Source organism: Xylona heveae, assembly GCF_001619985.1.
Source record: "Xylona heveae TC161 unplaced genomic scaffold L228scaffold_15, whole genome shotgun sequence".
NCBI classification, from domain to species: Eukaryota; Fungi; Ascomycota; class Xylonomycetes; order Xylonales; family Xylonaceae; genus Xylona; species Xylona heveae.
In genome coordinates, this window is record NW_017264207.1 from 256,648 (window position 1) to 274,521 (window position 17,874).

At 48.4% G+C, this 17,874-nt stretch overlaps 7 protein-coding genes across 7 annotated transcripts; 3 read left to right on the forward strand and 4 right to left on the reverse strand.

The window, feature by feature from the left end:
* Positions 1-171: 171 nt before the first annotated feature.
* L228DRAFT_251550 (NAD(P)-binding protein) lies at positions 172-1,959 on the reverse strand. Its single transcript, XM_018333579.1, has 4 exons — positions 1,752-1,959; positions 1,458-1,692; positions 1,094-1,403; positions 172-828 (listed from the first exon to the last, which is right to left on the reverse strand). Exons 1-4 carry the CDS (start codon positions 1,779-1,781, stop codon positions 609-611), a joined length of 795 nt encoding a protein of 264 aa, XP_018184559.1. The 5' UTR covers positions 1,782-1,959; the 3' UTR covers positions 172-608.
* A 191-nt stretch (positions 1,960-2,150) lies between these two features.
* Positions 2,151-3,676, forward strand: L228DRAFT_251551 (cysteine proteinase). Its single transcript, XM_018333580.1, has one exon. The coding sequence runs from the start codon at positions 2,263-2,265 to the stop codon at positions 3,208-3,210; it is 948 nt and encodes a 315-aa protein (XP_018184560.1). The 5' UTR covers positions 2,151-2,262; the 3' UTR covers positions 3,211-3,676.
* On the reverse strand, positions 3,191-4,566 carry L228DRAFT_251552 (putative thiol methyltransferase). The gene is made up of 2 exons (XM_018333581.1): positions 3,773-4,566; positions 3,191-3,676 (listed from the first exon to the last, which is right to left on the reverse strand). The coding sequence occupies exons 1-2, from the start codon at positions 4,262-4,264 to the stop codon at positions 3,335-3,337; spliced, it is 834 nt and encodes a 277-aa protein (XP_018184561.1). The 5' UTR covers positions 4,265-4,566; the 3' UTR covers positions 3,191-3,334.
* A 1,224-nt stretch (positions 4,567-5,790) lies between these two features.
* On the forward strand, positions 5,791-7,914 carry L228DRAFT_215593 (putative MFS multidrug resistance transporter; the record flags this gene model as incomplete). Its single annotated transcript, XM_018330089.1, has 3 exons — positions 5,791-6,106; positions 6,211-7,310; positions 7,618-7,914. The coding sequence occupies 3 exons, from the start codon at positions 5,791-5,793 to the stop codon at positions 7,912-7,914; spliced, it is 1,713 nt and encodes a 570-aa protein (XP_018184562.1).
* A 640-nt stretch (positions 7,915-8,554) lies between these two features.
* L228DRAFT_234667 (isocitrate lyase) lies at positions 8,555-11,091 on the reverse strand. The gene is made up of 5 exons (XM_018330671.1): positions 10,698-11,091; positions 10,449-10,604; positions 10,049-10,391; positions 9,416-9,968; positions 8,555-9,221 (listed from the first exon to the last, which is right to left on the reverse strand). The coding sequence occupies exons 1-5, from the start codon at positions 10,926-10,928 to the stop codon at positions 8,864-8,866; spliced, it is 1,641 nt and encodes a 546-aa protein (XP_018184563.1). The 5' UTR covers positions 10,929-11,091; the 3' UTR covers positions 8,555-8,863.
* A 2,198-nt stretch (positions 11,092-13,289) lies between these two features.
* Positions 13,290-16,112, reverse strand: L228DRAFT_52341 (glycoside hydrolase family 37 protein). The gene is made up of 5 exons (XM_018336676.1): positions 15,861-16,112; positions 15,717-15,786; positions 15,519-15,640; positions 13,709-15,450; positions 13,290-13,641 (listed from the first exon to the last, which is right to left on the reverse strand). Exons 1-5 carry the CDS (start codon positions 15,993-15,995, stop codon positions 13,503-13,505), a joined length of 2,208 nt encoding a protein of 735 aa, XP_018184564.1. The 5' UTR covers positions 15,996-16,112; the 3' UTR covers positions 13,290-13,502.
* L228DRAFT_52340 (hypothetical protein) lies at positions 16,113-16,690 on the forward strand. The gene has a single exon (XM_018336675.1). The coding sequence runs from the start codon at positions 16,230-16,232 to the stop codon at positions 16,518-16,520; it is 291 nt and encodes a 96-aa protein (XP_018184565.1). The 5' UTR covers positions 16,113-16,229; the 3' UTR covers positions 16,521-16,690.
* The last annotated feature ends 1,184 nt before the right edge of the window (positions 16,691-17,874 follow it).

Consider the following 17,874-nt stretch of genomic DNA (forward strand, 5'->3'; position numbering starts at 1 on the left):
GATTATGCCCGCGCTGCGCACTGCATCCTCGTTTCTTTTTCCCCTTAATCATTTTCTTTTTTTATTATTCTTTTTTTTTTATTTTTTTATTTTCTATTTATTTTTATTTATTTTGTTTTGTTATATAGGTTTCTTTTTTCTTTTGATTTTTACTTTCGTTTTTCTTTTACCGCATGTCTAGAAGGCATTCTATCGGTCTAGGCTCAAAAGGAACATGTCTCTAAAAGTATAGGAACTTGGGACGTTTACAAGAAAGAAAAGTAATATACCCGCATACAGTTCCTCGTTTATCGGAAACTCAAACTCTGGCCCTGTGGCCTATTTTAGCTCGTGTGGTCTATACTTTATACTCTAGAGAAAATAGAATGTGTACCTCATTATCATCAACCCCGTCTTTCCGTATTGTGATCTTATCAAAGCATCAGGAGTGTAATGAATTTTCTATTCAATTGTCATTTCACCCAGAATACAGAGTATGCCAACTTAGTATTCTTTGCCCGTAGAAGAAGCATACCATGTATTTAGTCCGATACTCAAATTCAGCACAATTCACTAACATCACGGATGAAAAGATATAACAATATAGAGGCAGATTGGTATTTGAAAGGTCAGAGTCTGGCCCGAACTAAACTCCCGCCATCCAGCGCAATCGTGGCCCCATTCACGTACGCGCCCGCACGACTCGACAGGAACAGACACGTGCCTGCGACGTCCTCGGGCGTGCCGATCCGCCCGAGCGGGATCTGGCCCTCGATTTGTTCCCGGAAGCGCTGCAGCGTGGCGGCCATCATTTTGGACTCGAATGGGCCGCAGGCGATTGTGTTGGAGCTAGTGCGAGAGCTATTAGTGCGATGAAGGCGTGATGTGTTTGGGGAGTTGGTTATCTTGCGGTGGGATCATAGATGGTTAAGAGGCGTATTCACTCAGAGAAGCACTCTCGAGCTTAATAAAGAAAGCAAGAATAAAGGAATGAATTAACGAGACAAAGAACGAAAGAAAAAAGAAGAGAGAGGGGGAAAGGAAGGAATGAAGGAAGGAATGGATGAATGGGGAAAAAAAGAGACAAAAAGACAAGGAAGGACGAAGGACGTACGTAATATTCCTAGTACCCAAATGATTGGCCAGAACGCGACTGAGATGGTGCAGTCCGGCTTTGGATGCGCTATACGCAAAAGTCTCGAGCGCGGGCACGCGCAGTCCGTCGACGCTGCCAATGTTGATGATGCGTGCGGGATCAAGAGGATTTTCAGAGGCGGCGGCTTCAAGGAGCGGCGTGAGGAGCTGGGTTATGGTGAAGACGCGGTGCAGGTTCAATGTCAGAACGCGCGTCCATGCGGATGAAGGGTAGGAGGAGTAGGATTCGCCCCAGTTGGAGCCGGAGTTGTTGACGAGAATGTGGAGTTCTATAGTTATGCGTGAGAGTGAGTTCGAGTGTTTTGGTGTTGAATAGTACAGACTTGATTCTCGCTTTTCCAATTCTTTTGCTAGTCTTTTACATTCTTCCTCTTCGTAGAAATTTGCTGGAATAGCCTCTGCCTTTCCTGGACCAATCTTGTTCAATTCAGCCACGGCTTCGGCGCATGCTTTGGCGTCTCGTGAGGAAATGTAGACTTTGGCGCCGTTGCGGATGAAGCCTTCGGATATCATCCGCCCAATGCCCTTGGCTCCGCCGGTGACAAGGACGACTTTGTCCTGGTTGTTATCAGCTTTGAATAAATCATCTATAATTGAGAGGGAGAAAAGGTGCATACCTTAACATCAAAAAGGTGGGGAATATCCATTTTGACACAATATTTATGGCAAAGCACGCTATAATCACTGGCACGGAAAAGGATAAAAAGAGCTGGAGTTGAGAGTATGAGTAAAATCAAATGAATGATAAAATATAAGTACTGCGTGAATGAGAAGATGCTGAGAACGTGTGGATCATTTTACTCCCCAGCATCTCATTGTACGACTTGATGCTGCTACCCCGGACGGATACCCTTAAACAGTCCCTCTCCGCTGTGGGGGAATTAGTTTCAAGGGACCGAGGGACGTCAAGCCGAGGTTTAGATTATCTTGATAATTTGTTTAGATAATCCATCTGATTAGATGGAAATATATCTGGTCTGCGCCCGCCTTGAACTTTCACATAACCCTTGTCTCTTAAAATTCGTTGCATTCTATGCCGCCAGTCCCTCATAATCGAAATTCTTACCTGAAGTTCCTTTTCTTTTTATATTATACCATTTAGAGCCTCATTACATTTATAGAGCACAAATGGAGGAACTTCAGGCGAGACAGCGCAAGGAATTGCGCGATCTGCAATCCCGCATCACTCAAAAAAAGAAGTCCGCAACCAAAAAGACGCGGAAAGGTGTGAATGACGAGTGCGCGAACCTTGAGCGAGAGACAAAGGAGAGACATGAAAAGGAGATTGCAGCACTCCTTGGACAAGGAAATGAAGAGGAGATTTCAGCAAATCTCGACAACATGACCCTTGAGACCTCGCACGAACCGACAAATACAGCCAGCCAACCCAACGGAGAAGCGAAACCTGCTGGTCAGGTCAATGGCACATCAGAAGCTGCAGACGACGTCGAAACTACAGCAAATGGTGAAGAACAATCCAGAGCAAGAAAACCGAATCGCCAAAAAGCACGTCTGGCACGCAGAGCAGCAGAGCAAGAAGCCCTGGCAGCCCAAGCCGCAGAAGAAGCTGCCAATCTGCCCAACATGCGAGAAAAGGAGAAATTGACAATGATGAAGGAATTTGCCAAACATGGACTGCGGGAACAGGAAATCAGACCGGACGGCCACTGCTTATACTCTGCCGTCGCAGACCAATTGACAGACTTGGGTCTCGGTCTGAAACCAAAGATTCAGATTGGTGGTACCGATGGCCAGGAGACGCTAGGCTACAAGGTTGTTCGACGTGTGGCAGCAGACTTCATTACGCAAAACTCTGATGATTTTGTGCCGTTTCTTGAAGAGCCTCTGGACGAGTATACGCACAAGATTCGGGATACGGCCGAGTGGGGCGGGCAGCTTGAGCTGCTAGCCCTATCGAAAGCATATGGAGTGGAAATCAACGTTCTTCAGGGAGACGGACGGGTCGAAAAGGTAGAGCCAGGGAGTGATGCGGCTGAGCAGAAGCTCTGGTTGGCATATTACAGGCACAATTTTGGACTTGGAGAACATTACAATTCTCTGAGGAAAGAGTCATGATTTGAGTCATCCTATGGTCTCTTTGATCCGTATGATACCCAGAGAGAATCATTTTTCTTCCATCATATTTACATTGACAAATCAACTTTTTCGACTCTGTTCCAGCGGTGGCAAAAAAACAAAACTACCATCGGTGCCGCCATACACTTACCCAGTCAGTATCCTTGCCAATCTCGTGTGTCCGTATTGGCCTCCAATGCGCAACGCGCTCTAAGTCTTCTTTGGTCGCGCCTCGCGCAGAGACATCTGCAATGTATCCCTCTTCAGAGTACGGGAGGTCTTCTCCGGGATGACTTAGGTGGCCTATGTATATAGACGGAGTGACACCAAAGGGAGGACCGCCCGTTGACGGATCCTTGTACGTTGGGAACTCGACACAAATGAGATTGCCGTCAGGGCGGGCCAGAAGCTGCGAATGGCGCAGAGCCCATGCGGGGCGTAGTGATGGTGGAAGCGCACAAAAGAACTAGATGCCGCAAAAACGCGAACAGGGCTGTCAGCATCGATCATAGGTAGAGAAAGCTGCCATAAACAAAAGAAAAATCGTAATTTTCGAGCATACCGTGTAATCATAAATGAGATCAAATTTACTGCCAGTCTCGCGCTCAAAATCCGTCTTAAAAAAGTCTCCGAGGACAAATTTGGCCGTGCCCGCACCAGCTGCCTCATCGCGCACAGGATACTTGTCACCAGACTCGCGCGCAATTCTTTCACATTGCCTTACCGCACTTTCAGACACCTCCAATCCAAAGGCATCATATCCAAAGCTCGCCAGCAGCAGGACATCGTATCCCCTTCCGCATCCAGGGACAAATGCCCGCTTTCTTCTCTTTTTCCCAGTCTCTGGATCATCAACTAGAGGCGATCCCAACAGATCGTGTCGTTCGACCAGCGTATCGACCAGAGCTGGATTGGGCAATCCCCTGTCCCACGGAAGAAAGTCGCCTTTGTCCCAGAGTGCAGACCAGCGATCGTTCAAAGCGTCGGCGGGGACGGAGAAATGCTCGCGCAATCGCTGACGCACCTCATTCGGAATCTCTTCAGTCGGTGCCATTGTCGGGAATTTCAGTGATATATGTACAATATTTTGAATCAAAGGACACGGCTGAATGATGTAACTGAGTGTGCACACCCGGATCCGTTACAATTGAGAGTGTCTACCTCGAATCGTTGTTTACAGCTTGTTATGCAGTGCCCCGCGATAACGTACTGTTGCGGGAGCTATCAGTCAGCAACGCCATCATTATTGCGTCGTTGGATCCGAAGTCGGTCGTTACAGGTTTAGTTTTAGTTTTCGCGTGGGAGAAGCAGCCTCACAAGAGATTTAACAGCGGGGCGAACTTGGAATTGGTTACAGTATGGCCCTCCATTCCTCTTGCTGTCAAGGGCCGAGGGGCGGTGGCTTTTGAGGGAAACTCCCCGCTATCGTTTATAGTTACGGCGGAGCTTGGCCGGTGTATTATACCCTAGAGGGCAACTCCCTTACCCAAGAACGCACCTAAGATGGCGCTATGAGCCGTGGAAGGGGTTGCAGGTGTCAACCAAAGGGGGAACGGGGTGCGTCGCGGAACAGACAGGCGGGTCACGGTCACAATGACAGTTCAACCAGCAATGCAGCCAGCAGCCGTTGACAAGAGACTGAGTGGGTGGTTGTCACATCATTCGGATGAACGACCCGGCAAGAGATAATGCGAGGGATTGAAATGAAGGAAGAGCAGAGTTTCAACTCTATTGCATATATATCCTGCATAGCGTGACACAACATAGAGTTCTAGTGGGACTGTCACAAGCTTATTTATTCACCGACCTTTGAAGGACTTGTTTTCGACCGCCGTTTATCTATGACATCCCATGACTCAGTGACAAGTCTTGCGGGAAACATTATCAGCCGGGATATTTAGCATACCGCACTACTACAATCATCCGGCTCTTAAAGGCGAGGACCGAACTCCATCATTGGATTTGCTTGGATTTGAATTGCATTGGCAAGGGAACTCTCGCAAATTCCTATTTGAACGACAGATACGGTGATTCATCCATCTCGCAACAGATCCATTGGCGTTATCGATACAACGACCCATGACCCGTCCTTGACACTAACCGCACTGATCTACTGCAGCACCGGCCCGGAGAGCGAGACGGACAGCGAGGTGGGGTTGAAGAAGCATGGGTGCGCCTTTGACCACTGCATTGTAGGAGTAGAAGACAAATTGTTATCTCCCCCGCGATACTTTCTTTTCTTTATTTCTTTGCTGCTTAAATACTGTTTTATTGGGATTATTCGGATTGAGTTGTATTGGTGCGGTTGAACCAGATTAAATATACCCGTGCGCACTTCTTCCAGCGCATTGTTTGCATGGCATTTTTTTTGATATCGCCATTTGCCTTGAGATTTCTGCATACAAGCTATAATAGCATCACATCTTCTTTTATTCTTCCCATGTTCGATTGGATCAATTCCCGTTCAAAATCGGATGAGGGTACCAGAACACCATGACAACCAACGACGTGCCATCCCACGAAGGGGACCCTGAAGTGGGCAATATTCCCGTCGTTGCTCCAGATACTGTTCACCACGACATGAATCCGATAACGTCCTCACCACACACAGAAAAGGACTCTGAAACCGACATTTCACGCGTACCTTCTGTCAAGTCTGAAGCTGCTCGTGGCGACAAAATACGCCCGCAAGTATCTCAGGGCGCAACATCTCGAAAATCACGAGCCGAGTCAGTAGTTCCGCGTGGGAATCGGCGAGGGTTGTTCGGACGATTTGCTCTTCTGCCAGAAGTTGCAGAACCTCAATTGGATTATGTGCGCAAAGAGAAATGGGCTATTACGTTTATTATTTCCATGGCCGCAGTAGCAGCGCCATTGGGAAGTACAATATTCTTTCGTACGCCTTCCCTGCCATTCTCCCTTTATACGTCGTTCTTCTTTCAATATAGACTCGACCAAATATTCAGTTTTATAAGATATATCATTCTGACAATAGACCAGCATCACTACCCGAACTATCCAAAGATTTCCATACATCCCCTACAACCGCCAATCTGTCCGTGGCATTCTACATGCTGAGCATGTCTATTTTCCCACTATGGTGGTCCTCCTTTTCCGAATCTCTCGGCCGGCGCACCGTCTACCTTATTTCCTTTTGTCTCTTCTTGCTCTGGAGCATTCTGAGCGCCGTATCAACTAGCATTGCCATGCTCATCGTCATGCGCGCCCTCGCTGGCGGCGCATCCGCATCCGTCCAGGCCGTCGGCGCAGGAACGATTGCCGATATCTGGGAAGTCCGAGAGCGGGGGAAAGCCATGGGCACTTTTTTCCTGGGACCGCTATGCGGGCCATTATTTGCGCCCATTATTGGCGGCGCGCTCGCCCAGCGCTGGGGATGGCGCAGCACGCAGTGGTTCCTGGCTATATACGGGGGGTTGCTAGTCCTTGCCTTGTTTTTCGGGCTTCCTGAGACTCTGAAACATACCAAACCTTTTCTCCAAGGAGACTCTCCTTCCCCTACTACTTCTCCTCCTCCTCACGGGGCAAACGTCGAGACAGAGTCCAAATCCGCAGATACATTCGCCAAACAACCTTCATCCTCCTCAACTCCCCGTCCAGATCTACAGCGAACAATAACAACGCGCTCCGTCATTCTACGCAAACGCACAACAACCATCATCCTCGCATTGAAGCGCATCCTGCTCGACCCGCTGCGCATCATCTTGTACCTGCGCTTCCCCGTCGTCCTCATCACCGTGTACTACGCCAGCATCACCTTCGGGTCGTTATATATCCTTAACATTAGCGTGCAGCATACATTCTCCGCCGCGCCGTACCATTTCCGCACGATTATCGTGGGGCTGCTATATATTCCCAATTCCTTAGGCTACTTTATCGCCTCCTTCCTCGGCGGGCGCTGGACAGACACCATCATGCATCGCGAAGCGCGCAGGGCAGGGCGGTACGATGAAGATGGGAAACTGATTCTACTCCCGGAAGACAGAATGCGTGAGAATGTCTGGGTCGCGGCCGCGCTGTATCCTGCCGCACTGGTGTGGTACGGCTGGTCTGCGCAGGAGGGAGTATTTTGGTTTGTTCCTGTACGTCAATCCCTTTTTTTTTCCTTTTATTCATTTATTTATCCATTTGATTTATTTCTGTTTACTTTGATTATATTTGCCCCTTCTTTTCTTCTCTATTTTCTATTCTTTTTTCTTTTCCTTCATTTTCTTTGGTGCCCCTTTTCTCGTCTTCCTCCCTCTCTCACCTCTAGTCCCCCTCACATCTCTTGCCCTCTCGTCCCCTCATCTCTCTTGCCCTACCTTTCTTCTCATCTCCATCCATATATCCATCCCCACCATATCCACACATAACTAACTCGCGACTTTCATTTACTTCTCTGTATAGATGCTCGCCAACTTCTTCTTCGGCATCGGCACCATGCTCGTCTTCGGCACCGTGACCACCATGCTGACGGAATTCATGCCAAAAACTTCGTCCGCCGGCGTGGCAGTCAACAACTTTATCCGGAACATTTTCTCTGCCGTCGGCGTCGTGGTCGCGCAGCCTTTGCTCGACGCCATTGGCAACGGCTGGCTTTTCACCGCCCTAGGCATCATCGCGGCGCTGAGCTCGGCTGTCATATGGGCCATGAAGCGGTTTGGGCCGCGGTGGCGGGACGACATGGCCAGACGGATGGGATGAACACCCTAAGTGTTTAGGTGAGGGGTGTCCGTTGGTCTGGTCTGGGTTGGTCTTTACCTTAAAAGACCAACCTCCAGACCGGGCATGGGTGATTGTATTTTTTTTTTTTTCCCCTAAAACTTAAACCCATCTATGCATCCATCGGGTATAAATGTAACTAGCATTATGTGCCATATTTCAAGCAAATCACCATCAGTTTTTCTCAGCATATTTCTGCTGACTGATTGTTAATGTATTTCCTACATGGATAATGTTGGTAGTGATCGCAGACCAGGTGGACATGGACCATTGAGGCACGTTCAAAAGACCAACCCAAGGTGTCTCTGGTACTTAGGACTCAGGAGCTATAGCCCTATGAATCTATGAATCTATGAATCTATGATTCTGTACGTTTGTCCTGACTCTTGACTCCTGACTCCTGACTCCTGACTCTGGCTGGTAGACAAGGCAAGTAGGTAAATACTAATTACTAATTAGCATTGCAACTTATACAGTATACAGTATACTCACCGAGTCAACCCCCCTCCCCCTTCTCCTCGCCCCCGGCCAGGACTAGGTAGTTAGGCTTACTTCTCTTTTTTCAGCTGGAATGGATTGTAGATAGTAGAATGTCACTATAGAAGCCTAGATATATATACTTGAGGTTATAGATTTAAATAAAGATTGAGCTACGTTTGAATAAAGTGTTTACGATAAACATATATAGAAGTAAGGACTACGGACGAATTGATATAAACAAACAAACTAGAAATGAATGAAAGTTTGAACGTATACACAAACAAAACCACAAACGAATAAAGTATAAACGTAGGTATATAAACCTACAAGGCTACAAAGTCAAACGAACGAAAGTATCAACATTTAAAAAAAGAAAATACAATAGATGGCAAAGTTGCGGGTACAGCGGTACACTGTAGGTCCGTAATGACCAATGACCATAATCAAATAATCAATGAAACTGATCCTCGGTAACGCCCTTGCCCATGGCGCTCGTCGAGCTGACTCCTCCCGTGACCATCTTCAACAGATTATCTACATAGTTCGCGCCCGACCACTTCTGGTGCGTGACGACGTCGATTTTGCTTTCCATTTCGGGCTCCTGGATGAGCTCGCCGTACGCGCGCATGCCTTGCTTGGCGTAGGCGCGGGAGAAGCGGTCCGCGATGAGGGCCGTGCTGTGCAGGCCGGCCAGGGTAATAAACTGCCAGCAGTATCCGAGCTGGGCTAGCCGGCGGATATACGTTTCTTGGTCGGAAGGGGACATGGCTGCTTTCCAGTTGAAGGAGGGGGAGAGATTATATGCCAGTCTAGAGTCGCAGCATCGTTAGCATCGTTGGGCATGAGATCAGAGAATTGTAGGTATGGAGAGTGAAAATATAAATCGGGATAAAAAGATGAACAGATGGGAGAAAGAGGGGAGAAGGAAAGGAGAAGGAAGGGAGAAAGGGGATATGAACCAAAAAAAAGAAGAGATGGGAAAATAATAAAGAAAGAGACCGACTTTTGCTCAGGCAGAGCGGTGTGCACGCCGTCTGCGAATTCCTTTGCCTGGTTATAATCCGGCAATTTACTTTCCATCCAGATGAGATCGGCGTACGGACCGTACGCTACGGCGCGATTGATCGCACACTGACAGCCTCCTTGGTAGCGGTAGTATCCCTCGCGAGTGCGGGGCGCGTCCCAGTCCCAGTAGACATCTACGCCGGTGATGCCCTTTGCGATGGCGCGTGCTTCGGAATTGCTCTTGCCCTTTGATTCGGAGAGGAATTTCTGAATCAGGGATTTCTTGTTGACGTGGACCCCGGCATTGATCGAGTCGATGACGGCTTGCTCGAACAGTTTGAGCCCGGCTTGGGAGACCCATTGGTCCTCAATGGATTGAAGGGTGTCCCCGCTCTTGCCGGCGTGCTCAGCCGCAATCATCAGGTCGTTGAGCGGCTGCAGGGATGAATTGGTCGTTCCCAAGATGAATCCGTGATCGCGTGGGTCAATGGTCGAGGTAATTAGTGTGGCTGCTTCAGAGTCTGTACGTGCAATTGCAAGTAGGTCGGTTCCTGGACGTCATTAGTATATGAAGACGTTATAGCGGGCATATATCATATAGAGAAAAAAAAAAAAGAAAAGTGAGGGCTACCCATAATGTCGGCTTGTGCACGAATGGCTACTAATCTATTGATATGCTCGCTGATGGGAACCAAGACTTTGCCTGCCATGTGACCGCATTTCTTGGTTCCGGGTGCCTGGTCTTCAATGTGAATTCCTGCGGCACCCTGCTCCACAAAGAGCTTGGTGAGTTTCATGACGGCCGTGAGACCGCCGTGGCCAGTGTCGGCATCGGCAATAATGGGGCGGAGAAAGTCTGTATTGGCCACTTTGGCCCGGGTCGCCTTGGGCGTGGACAGCCGTTCTTCGCGCTGCTTGCGGTCGTGGAACAGCTGGGCCATCCATAGATGCTTGACCTTGTTCGGCACAGTATTCTATTCAGATGAGTATTTATTGCAGTCACCAGTTCTCATTGCGTTCAGGATACATACGTATGGGTAGTCTGCAAGGTCAGGTGACGGTTCGTCCGTGGACGATGCCGTCGACGAGGACTGCCAGCCCGAGACGTAGACGGTATCAAGATATTTTGCCATTTGCGTGACCATGACGGGGTCGAGACAGCCAAACGTGAAGCTAGCATCGGAATTCTATTAAATTAGCATTCATATCCCCAACTCGTTACCATGTGGATATGAACCCAGTGTTCATTTGACCACGAAGCAGTTACAGCCACGACTCACCTTGAAGCGCTCTTCCAGAATCTTCCAGACCTTCTTGCTCTGCGCATTACTTGGATACTCAATCTTCAAAGTGCCCCGCTTGGCAACAATCGACTCGGCCGTAAAGGGGCGGCGTGTGTAGCGCCAGCGAGAGTCTCTCCACCATTGTTTTACCGCTTCGACCTCCTCCAAGTATTTTTTCTCTTCGAGATCGAGATTGGAAGCCATGGCTCCCAGCAGCGCGTTTTGCATAAACGGGTCCGTCTTGTGTGTATGATTTCGTTGCGGCGTTTGAAATTTCTAAAACAACATTAGCACAGTCTCATTCGTCTGTCTATTCCACTTACCTCTGTTCCCTGTAGTAAGTTGCCCCAGGGTCTTTAATTGAGAACTTCCTTTCAGAAGCTTGAAAGCGATTAATACGGAGTGTGTGAATATTGCGGTCGAGTGGAGAGTCGTCAGTCTGAGAACAGAGCCTGTGACGTCGAATCACAGTCACCCTTGGATGCAGCAATTGCCTGTACCTCCTCGGCTGAATACCAAAACAGTCACAAGCTTGGCTTTCCGAGTTTCTAATTGCCAATTGCCAATCATTAATTGCGAGTTGTGGCTTGCGAGTTGCTACCCGTATATTATAAGTTGAGTCGTCTGTCGTCAATTCTCGAATGAGTCCGGCTGTGAGTCGTATTGCGGGTAACGTTCGAGTCAGTCGCAGTCACAATCACAAGCTTTGCGTTTGAAATGTCCACTCTATCTCGGCACATGCTGTTAGCAAAGTCACTATAAGCGTCCACATCCTCATACCTCAATGCTCTTTACCACCCTCAGATGCAATTTCACTTACCTCGATATTTGATAAATATCCCTTGGATCTTCAGGTCAATGACTCAGTCTGAACGCCGTAAAGCACCTCAACTGTTTTTTTTATTCTGGTGTTGGTTTGGATGTACAGTATATAAGTAAAGCCGTCAACCCTCCCTGGGTATGTTGCGTATAGCCGACCCTGCATCCTGATTCCTGTAAGTTAGTCCTGCCCCTCGTCCGAAAACACTCGGGTATCTACCTAGGGTACCTCCATTTACCTCTATTCGTCTTAAATTAGGGCATAGACTTCCTGTAACTTATAAGTTATCAGACAAGCAGTATTCTACATTATAATGATTGTCTGTTTGTTCGTATCTCGTACTCGTTTCAAGTACCTTTCAGTCCCCTCACGATAAGACTTTCTGCCTACTAGTCTGTTTTCTATATTATTTCTTCTGAGGTTCATATTCTTTTTTTTTCTGTTCCCTGTACAGTTCCTTTCAAGTTGATGTCTCTTTGGTTTTACTGTAGGAGAGGGGTCAAATAGGAATCAAAAAGCTACAAAAGCACATGCAGATTCTTTCTTCTCTTCATAAATCCGGGGTTCGCTGTGCAGGTCCCTCAGGTCCCTCCCCCCCCCCCCCCCAGTGTCCCCGCAAACTACCAAGACTAACTTACCTTAGCTCTTCTCGCTCCACCAATGCAAATTCACCGCATTAGTTAGTCTATCCCACTAAACCCACTAAAGTCGAGTTAAAGTGTCCAGCTAAGCCAACTTAAATCGCATTTGCCGAGCAGGCCAAGCACATACCGTATTACGCATTATCCGTGCTGGTTCACATTTCGTCCCTCGTCCCTCGTCCCTCGGTCCAGCGGAACGTGGTCCCCTACGGTAATTACCTTACCTGGGAACTTACCTAGCTAAGGTACCTAAGGTACCTAAGGTACCCAAGGTACAGAGGTAAAGTCAATGGACAACACATGTATCTCTGCATCATGAAAACAAAGGATGTGAAATGAAACGCAGAAACTCTAGACTCGGCTAAACTAACCGTACATGTACAGTGTACTGTAAGTCGAATCGTGGCTCTGTCGTTAACCTCGGCATTTATTCCATAGAATCATATTCCACTACCTTACGTACCACATCACTTCTCAAGATCTCGGACAATACCCAAGGTACCTAAGGCAATTCAGATATTTTGGGTAACTTAACCGTAGGACCGTAGGTAATGACTGTGGAAAAGTCATAACCTCGGTCTAGATATGACTCCAGACCCTCATAACCGTTTCCTTACGCTACTTGCGCTACAGACCTACCTATACTTACGCTACTGACCTAAGGTAGGTACTTCTCTTTCAAACTGCCTTAAACTAAACCGAGCAGAACAAGAAGCACAACGACAACATGTGATAATGGTTATGCAACATGTACTTGGACAACAGAGTCATGCACAAGACAACTATGCAGTCCGACATTAACGACAAACATACTTGTATGGTCAACTGTAATTTATATTCATATACTGTCCGAAAGACTAAACATAAACAATCACACATGGATCCATTGTGGCCTTGACCACCCTGTCGTACCATATCATACCATGTCAGACGTATTCATATTCATCGTATCCCACGCATTATTGCAAAGCACAGATAAAAAGAATCCGAGATGGACCCGTTCAAGCAAGTGAGCAACAACAATACTTATCGTAACCCATGCAATGATGCAACTAGATACTTCTCAACAAGTTGGAAAACTGGACAAGCGGGAGAAGGAATAAGACCTGTATCCCATGGAGGGGACAACTGAAAAAACCAGAACACTCAAGTAGTTCGTAAAGATATGATGCATAGCAGACAATGCAGCAGACAAGCAGAGCAGCAGAGCAGCAATTTTAAAACAAACAGAGACAAAGAGCCGCATCTACAACGCCGAATGACAAGCTGTAGGCATTTACATCCTTGCAGTCTCAACCTGAAAACGTCGCAATCTCAAATTAATGATTTAGTTAACAACGCTCAGGAAACTGCCGATTCAAGCGAGGTATCAATGGCCGAAGCAAAGGTCTCATACGGCGTACAAGCACCGAGGGCTCGTCTCATGTGGGCGCTCAGAATCTGCAAGCCATATACATAACTAGCATTCACCCAGCCAAAACTGCACATAAAAGTCAGCATATTTCTCTCTCCCAAATAGCCAAAAAAAAAAAATAAACGGTACTCACCCTTCGCGAGCGACACCCTTAAAGTCACTACCCTGGTTACCATACTCGGCTTCGACCTTGTGCGGGTCAATCGGACGTGTCACGTCATACTTTTCCACCACGACACCGTTGAAATCGACAAAGGCCTTGGTGATCATGTACAGCCACTTGTAGGCCAATCGCTCCGCTTCCTCTTGGTACCCGTACCGAATGAGCCCGGTCCAGGCGAGCATTTGCTGGGGCGCCCATCCAAACGGATAATCCCACTGGCGATTAGGACGGTCAAGGCCGACGACGCCGCGAGACTCCTCTGTACCAGAAACCAGGCCACCATACGCTTCGAATCGAGGCAAAGCGCGAGAAATCAGCAACGTAGCTTGACGCGGCGTCGAAAGGCCAGCCCACATGGACCAAAAGGTGGTGGCAGCCTCGTACGTGGTTTGCTCCTTCTTGACCGTATCGTAGTCAAAGTACATGCCTTTTTCCTCGTTCCACAAGTACTTGTCGACTGCAATCTTGCGACGCTTCGCCCGACGATCCCACACCGACGACGTTTCAACCTGATTCGGCTTCATCGGACCCTCGCACCATTCCTCGGGCACAACGAGCTTGTCGCCAAAGAAGCTTCGAATCGTGCGCGCAATGTCCGTTTCATACTTGTACAGCAGCGAGTTCAGGTCAATGGTGGCCAGATCCGCGCACACGCGCTCCAAACGGTACGAGGTGTCGTGACCGGATTCGCGCACGGCTCGGTCGTGCAAAAAGTAATCGTCCAACTCTGGCTCAGACACTCGTCTATGGTTGTAGGCATCAACAAATTCTTCAAAGGTCAGATTGTTCTTGGCTGCGTAGGGCTCGAGGACATGAAGAAAGTGGGACGCCTCCGTCTCGGGAGGTACGCCCAAGCCTTCTGGTCGATACCGTGACAGTCCCGTCTCTGGGTCCAGTCGCGGCAACGCCGTCCAGACGGTATAGTACTCCTTGATCGCCGCCAAGACCGCCTGGCGCAGGAATTCCAGAGCGCCAGGTTCATGCTTGATGCGGTCGTACACTCGGAGCGCCATGTCGGTGAGGAACGGAGGCTGGGATCGGCAGAGATAGTACGTGCGGTTGGCGTTGAGAATCTTTCCATAGTGACGAATGCAAAAGCAAAAGTTCTGGACCATGGACTTGGCCAAATCGACGCGGTCATTGACCAATAGACCCAGCGACTCCATGTAGCTATCCCAACCGTACAATTCATTGAATCGGCCACCCGGCACCACAAACGGAAGTCCACGAAGATCGGTCTTACCCGTTTCATCCTCGTACTCCTCCATGGCGACGGCCAAAAGACCGGGCTTGCTGTTGAGATCGCGCACGTACTCGGGGGTGATGCCCTCTTCGGGGAGCAACTGCACATCCAGGCGGATCTCGGGGTGTTCCTTGGCAATGCGGGTGTAGTATTCGTACTGCTCTGGGGCGCCACGCGGAACGTAGATGCGAGGGCGGGGATCCGGGGTCCAGTCCTTGGGATCCTTGCCAACCCGTGCAATATTGGATCCGTCAATGCGGCGTGTCAGGCCATCCCAGAAGCTATTTTTAATCAAACGCGAGAGTCGATTGACCGGATTCTCGTTCAAACGGGCCTCGTCGAGCACAATATATTTTCGACCGTATTCTTGCGCCAGAGTGAGCTCCTGCAGCAAGTTTGAAAGCATATAAGTGCCTCGAACGTCAAAGTGGTTGTAGCCATTGGAAGCAGCGGTGCCCAGAGAAAGGACCTAATTCAAATTAAGAGGTTAGATACTAAATGTAAAAACGATGAGAAGTGGGGACAGGCCGCTCATACCTTGGGTCCATAATCATCAATGGTAATCTGCCAGTTGCGATCGGTATCCTCATTTTCCAACAACGAATTTAAAGTAGATTCGACTGGAATCAAGAATTTGCGAGGCTTAAAGGACTTTTCATCTAGTTTGGAGAAGGCACATTAGTTTCCCGTTCCGTGACGACTGCTGCCGATTATCATCAGAAGAATGCTCCTTACCGTGACTTCCACGTCGAATTGGTGTTTTCAATTCTTTGCGGGTTGTATTCGCCTGCGGCGAGTCCACAATCTAAACGCTATTAGTTCCTTATCACCCACATACATCACATAGTTCTCGTTGGATGATGGGGGAAAAGCACGTACCGTGGAGTAGGTTCGATTCCGACCATGATTGCGGATCAAGGATTCGGCCTCGTCTCCATAATAAATGTGTGCGGCAGAGTACGGATCGAGATCGCTCGAGGTTCGTCGTCGGGGTGCACCCAATGACGCGCTCATTATCCGCCGGGAATGGCACGCGGGGCGGGAGCTAGAAGGAGAAAAGGATAAAAGAAAGGGAGAGGAAGAAAGAGAGGGAGAAAGGATAAAAGAAGAGACGAAATGCGGGGGGAGGGTTGGTAGGATCGGAGAAGCTTAAATGGGGCGGGAGTCGAAAACAATTATAGCCCCCGACGAGTTTGTCGCAAGCTGAGTGAGAGGCTCCACGAGCGGCTGGAGAAGAAAATCCCGGGGATGAGGTTTCAATGTCGTACAAGACGAAGAAAAGGGAAACTCGCGTGGGAAAAGCTGCTTCTCTCCTTTGAGATTTGGTGTTTATGCGCGTATGTATGTATGCGTGCGTATTATCGACCGGGATCAATGTGGGGGGACCACAATGACAGAGAGAACGTGAAGTGGAAGGAGGAGGAAAGCGAAGGAGTGAGTTACTCTGCCACTTTGGTCGCTGCCGTGGAATGCAGGAATGTGGTGTCGGATCGGATCCCGGAGAAAAAAAAAAGAAGGGATTTGACTCGTGGGTGGTGATCTTTAAGAATGATAATAATAATGATGATTATTATCGGTCAGATGGTGCTGTGTCAGATTTGGTCTGCAATGTCATGTAATGCAATGCACTACAGTATGCGTGTCTGTCTCTTGCCCTCGGACTCCGTCGGTGATGAGTAGTCAGAGGGAAGCCGTTATCGGTCGGATGATGACACTTCTCGATAGGGTGGATAACGTAAAGGATAAGGTATAGGGAGAGTTAATGATGATGATGATGGTGATGATGGTGATGATGATGAGATGAGAAATACAAAGGAGGATGGTTCACAATGGAAGAATCTACTTGAAAAGTAAAAAGCGGATAAGAAGGAGTTCCCGAGTTAGCTAGCAGGAAAAGATGATTTCACTCGTCTTTTGGGCGATGATGATACAATCTTCCCTTGGGCCAACTCTAGTCTTTTCCACCACAGAGCGGTGTGATCCGGGAGGAAGAGAGTGGTAATGACACTAGCGCTGTGGGCTCACAGCAGCTGTCCCGAGTCAAGGATAGCGACCCGGATGGCTCGAAATCTACCAAACCCCTCGATCCCTGCGCATGGGACACGGGACGATAATGCCGAAGAACTAGAACAGAATCATTCAATTCCTTTCCTTTTCATATCCATTGTATTTGGTTCCATTATTTTTTGCTTTATTTGATTGTATTTCCCATTAGGAGGATGCCAGCGTGCTTCAGTTCCTGCGGGTTCCAGATATTTCCACTCTCGCTCCCGGTGACGATATCGATATGCCTACGTAGTACCTCACTTATCGGTTGTGATGTCAATTCATCACTATAAATGGCCGAGGGGGCAAAGAAGAAACTTACTGGCAACGCTGGCTAGAAAACCACCAGTCCAGAACGGGCTAAACGTGTCTTTGGTGGGCCCACTCACGGACTGACGTGCCTTTTTCATATCATCGCTTTCTGTATAGCAAAAGGAAACAAAGAAACTCCAATGGATATCATTTGCCTCCCCGTGGCTTGATAATTTTCCATTATGCCCAATCTGCCAGTCTCCTCTCCAAGATAGGTAAAGCCACAGCGATAACCTCCGTGATGGCAGTGGGAAATAGCAAAATGAGGAAAAAGTTAGTTTCCGCCTCGGCCGCTAGTCACCTGGACGTGTACGCCACTCTACCCGTATCTACCACACAGTAGGCTCACCCTGCACGAACATACAAACTGTAAATTGCTCGTTTTTCGTGTAGAGAGATACCATCATCTTTCGTACAGCATCGTATAGCACCGTACTTTTTCATGCCACTCCCCGTTTTTGTCCTCTAGCCCCTGAACATAACCCTACTCTCGGCTCTTTCTTCGGCCTGAATGGTCAATCGTGGCGTCGTGGGG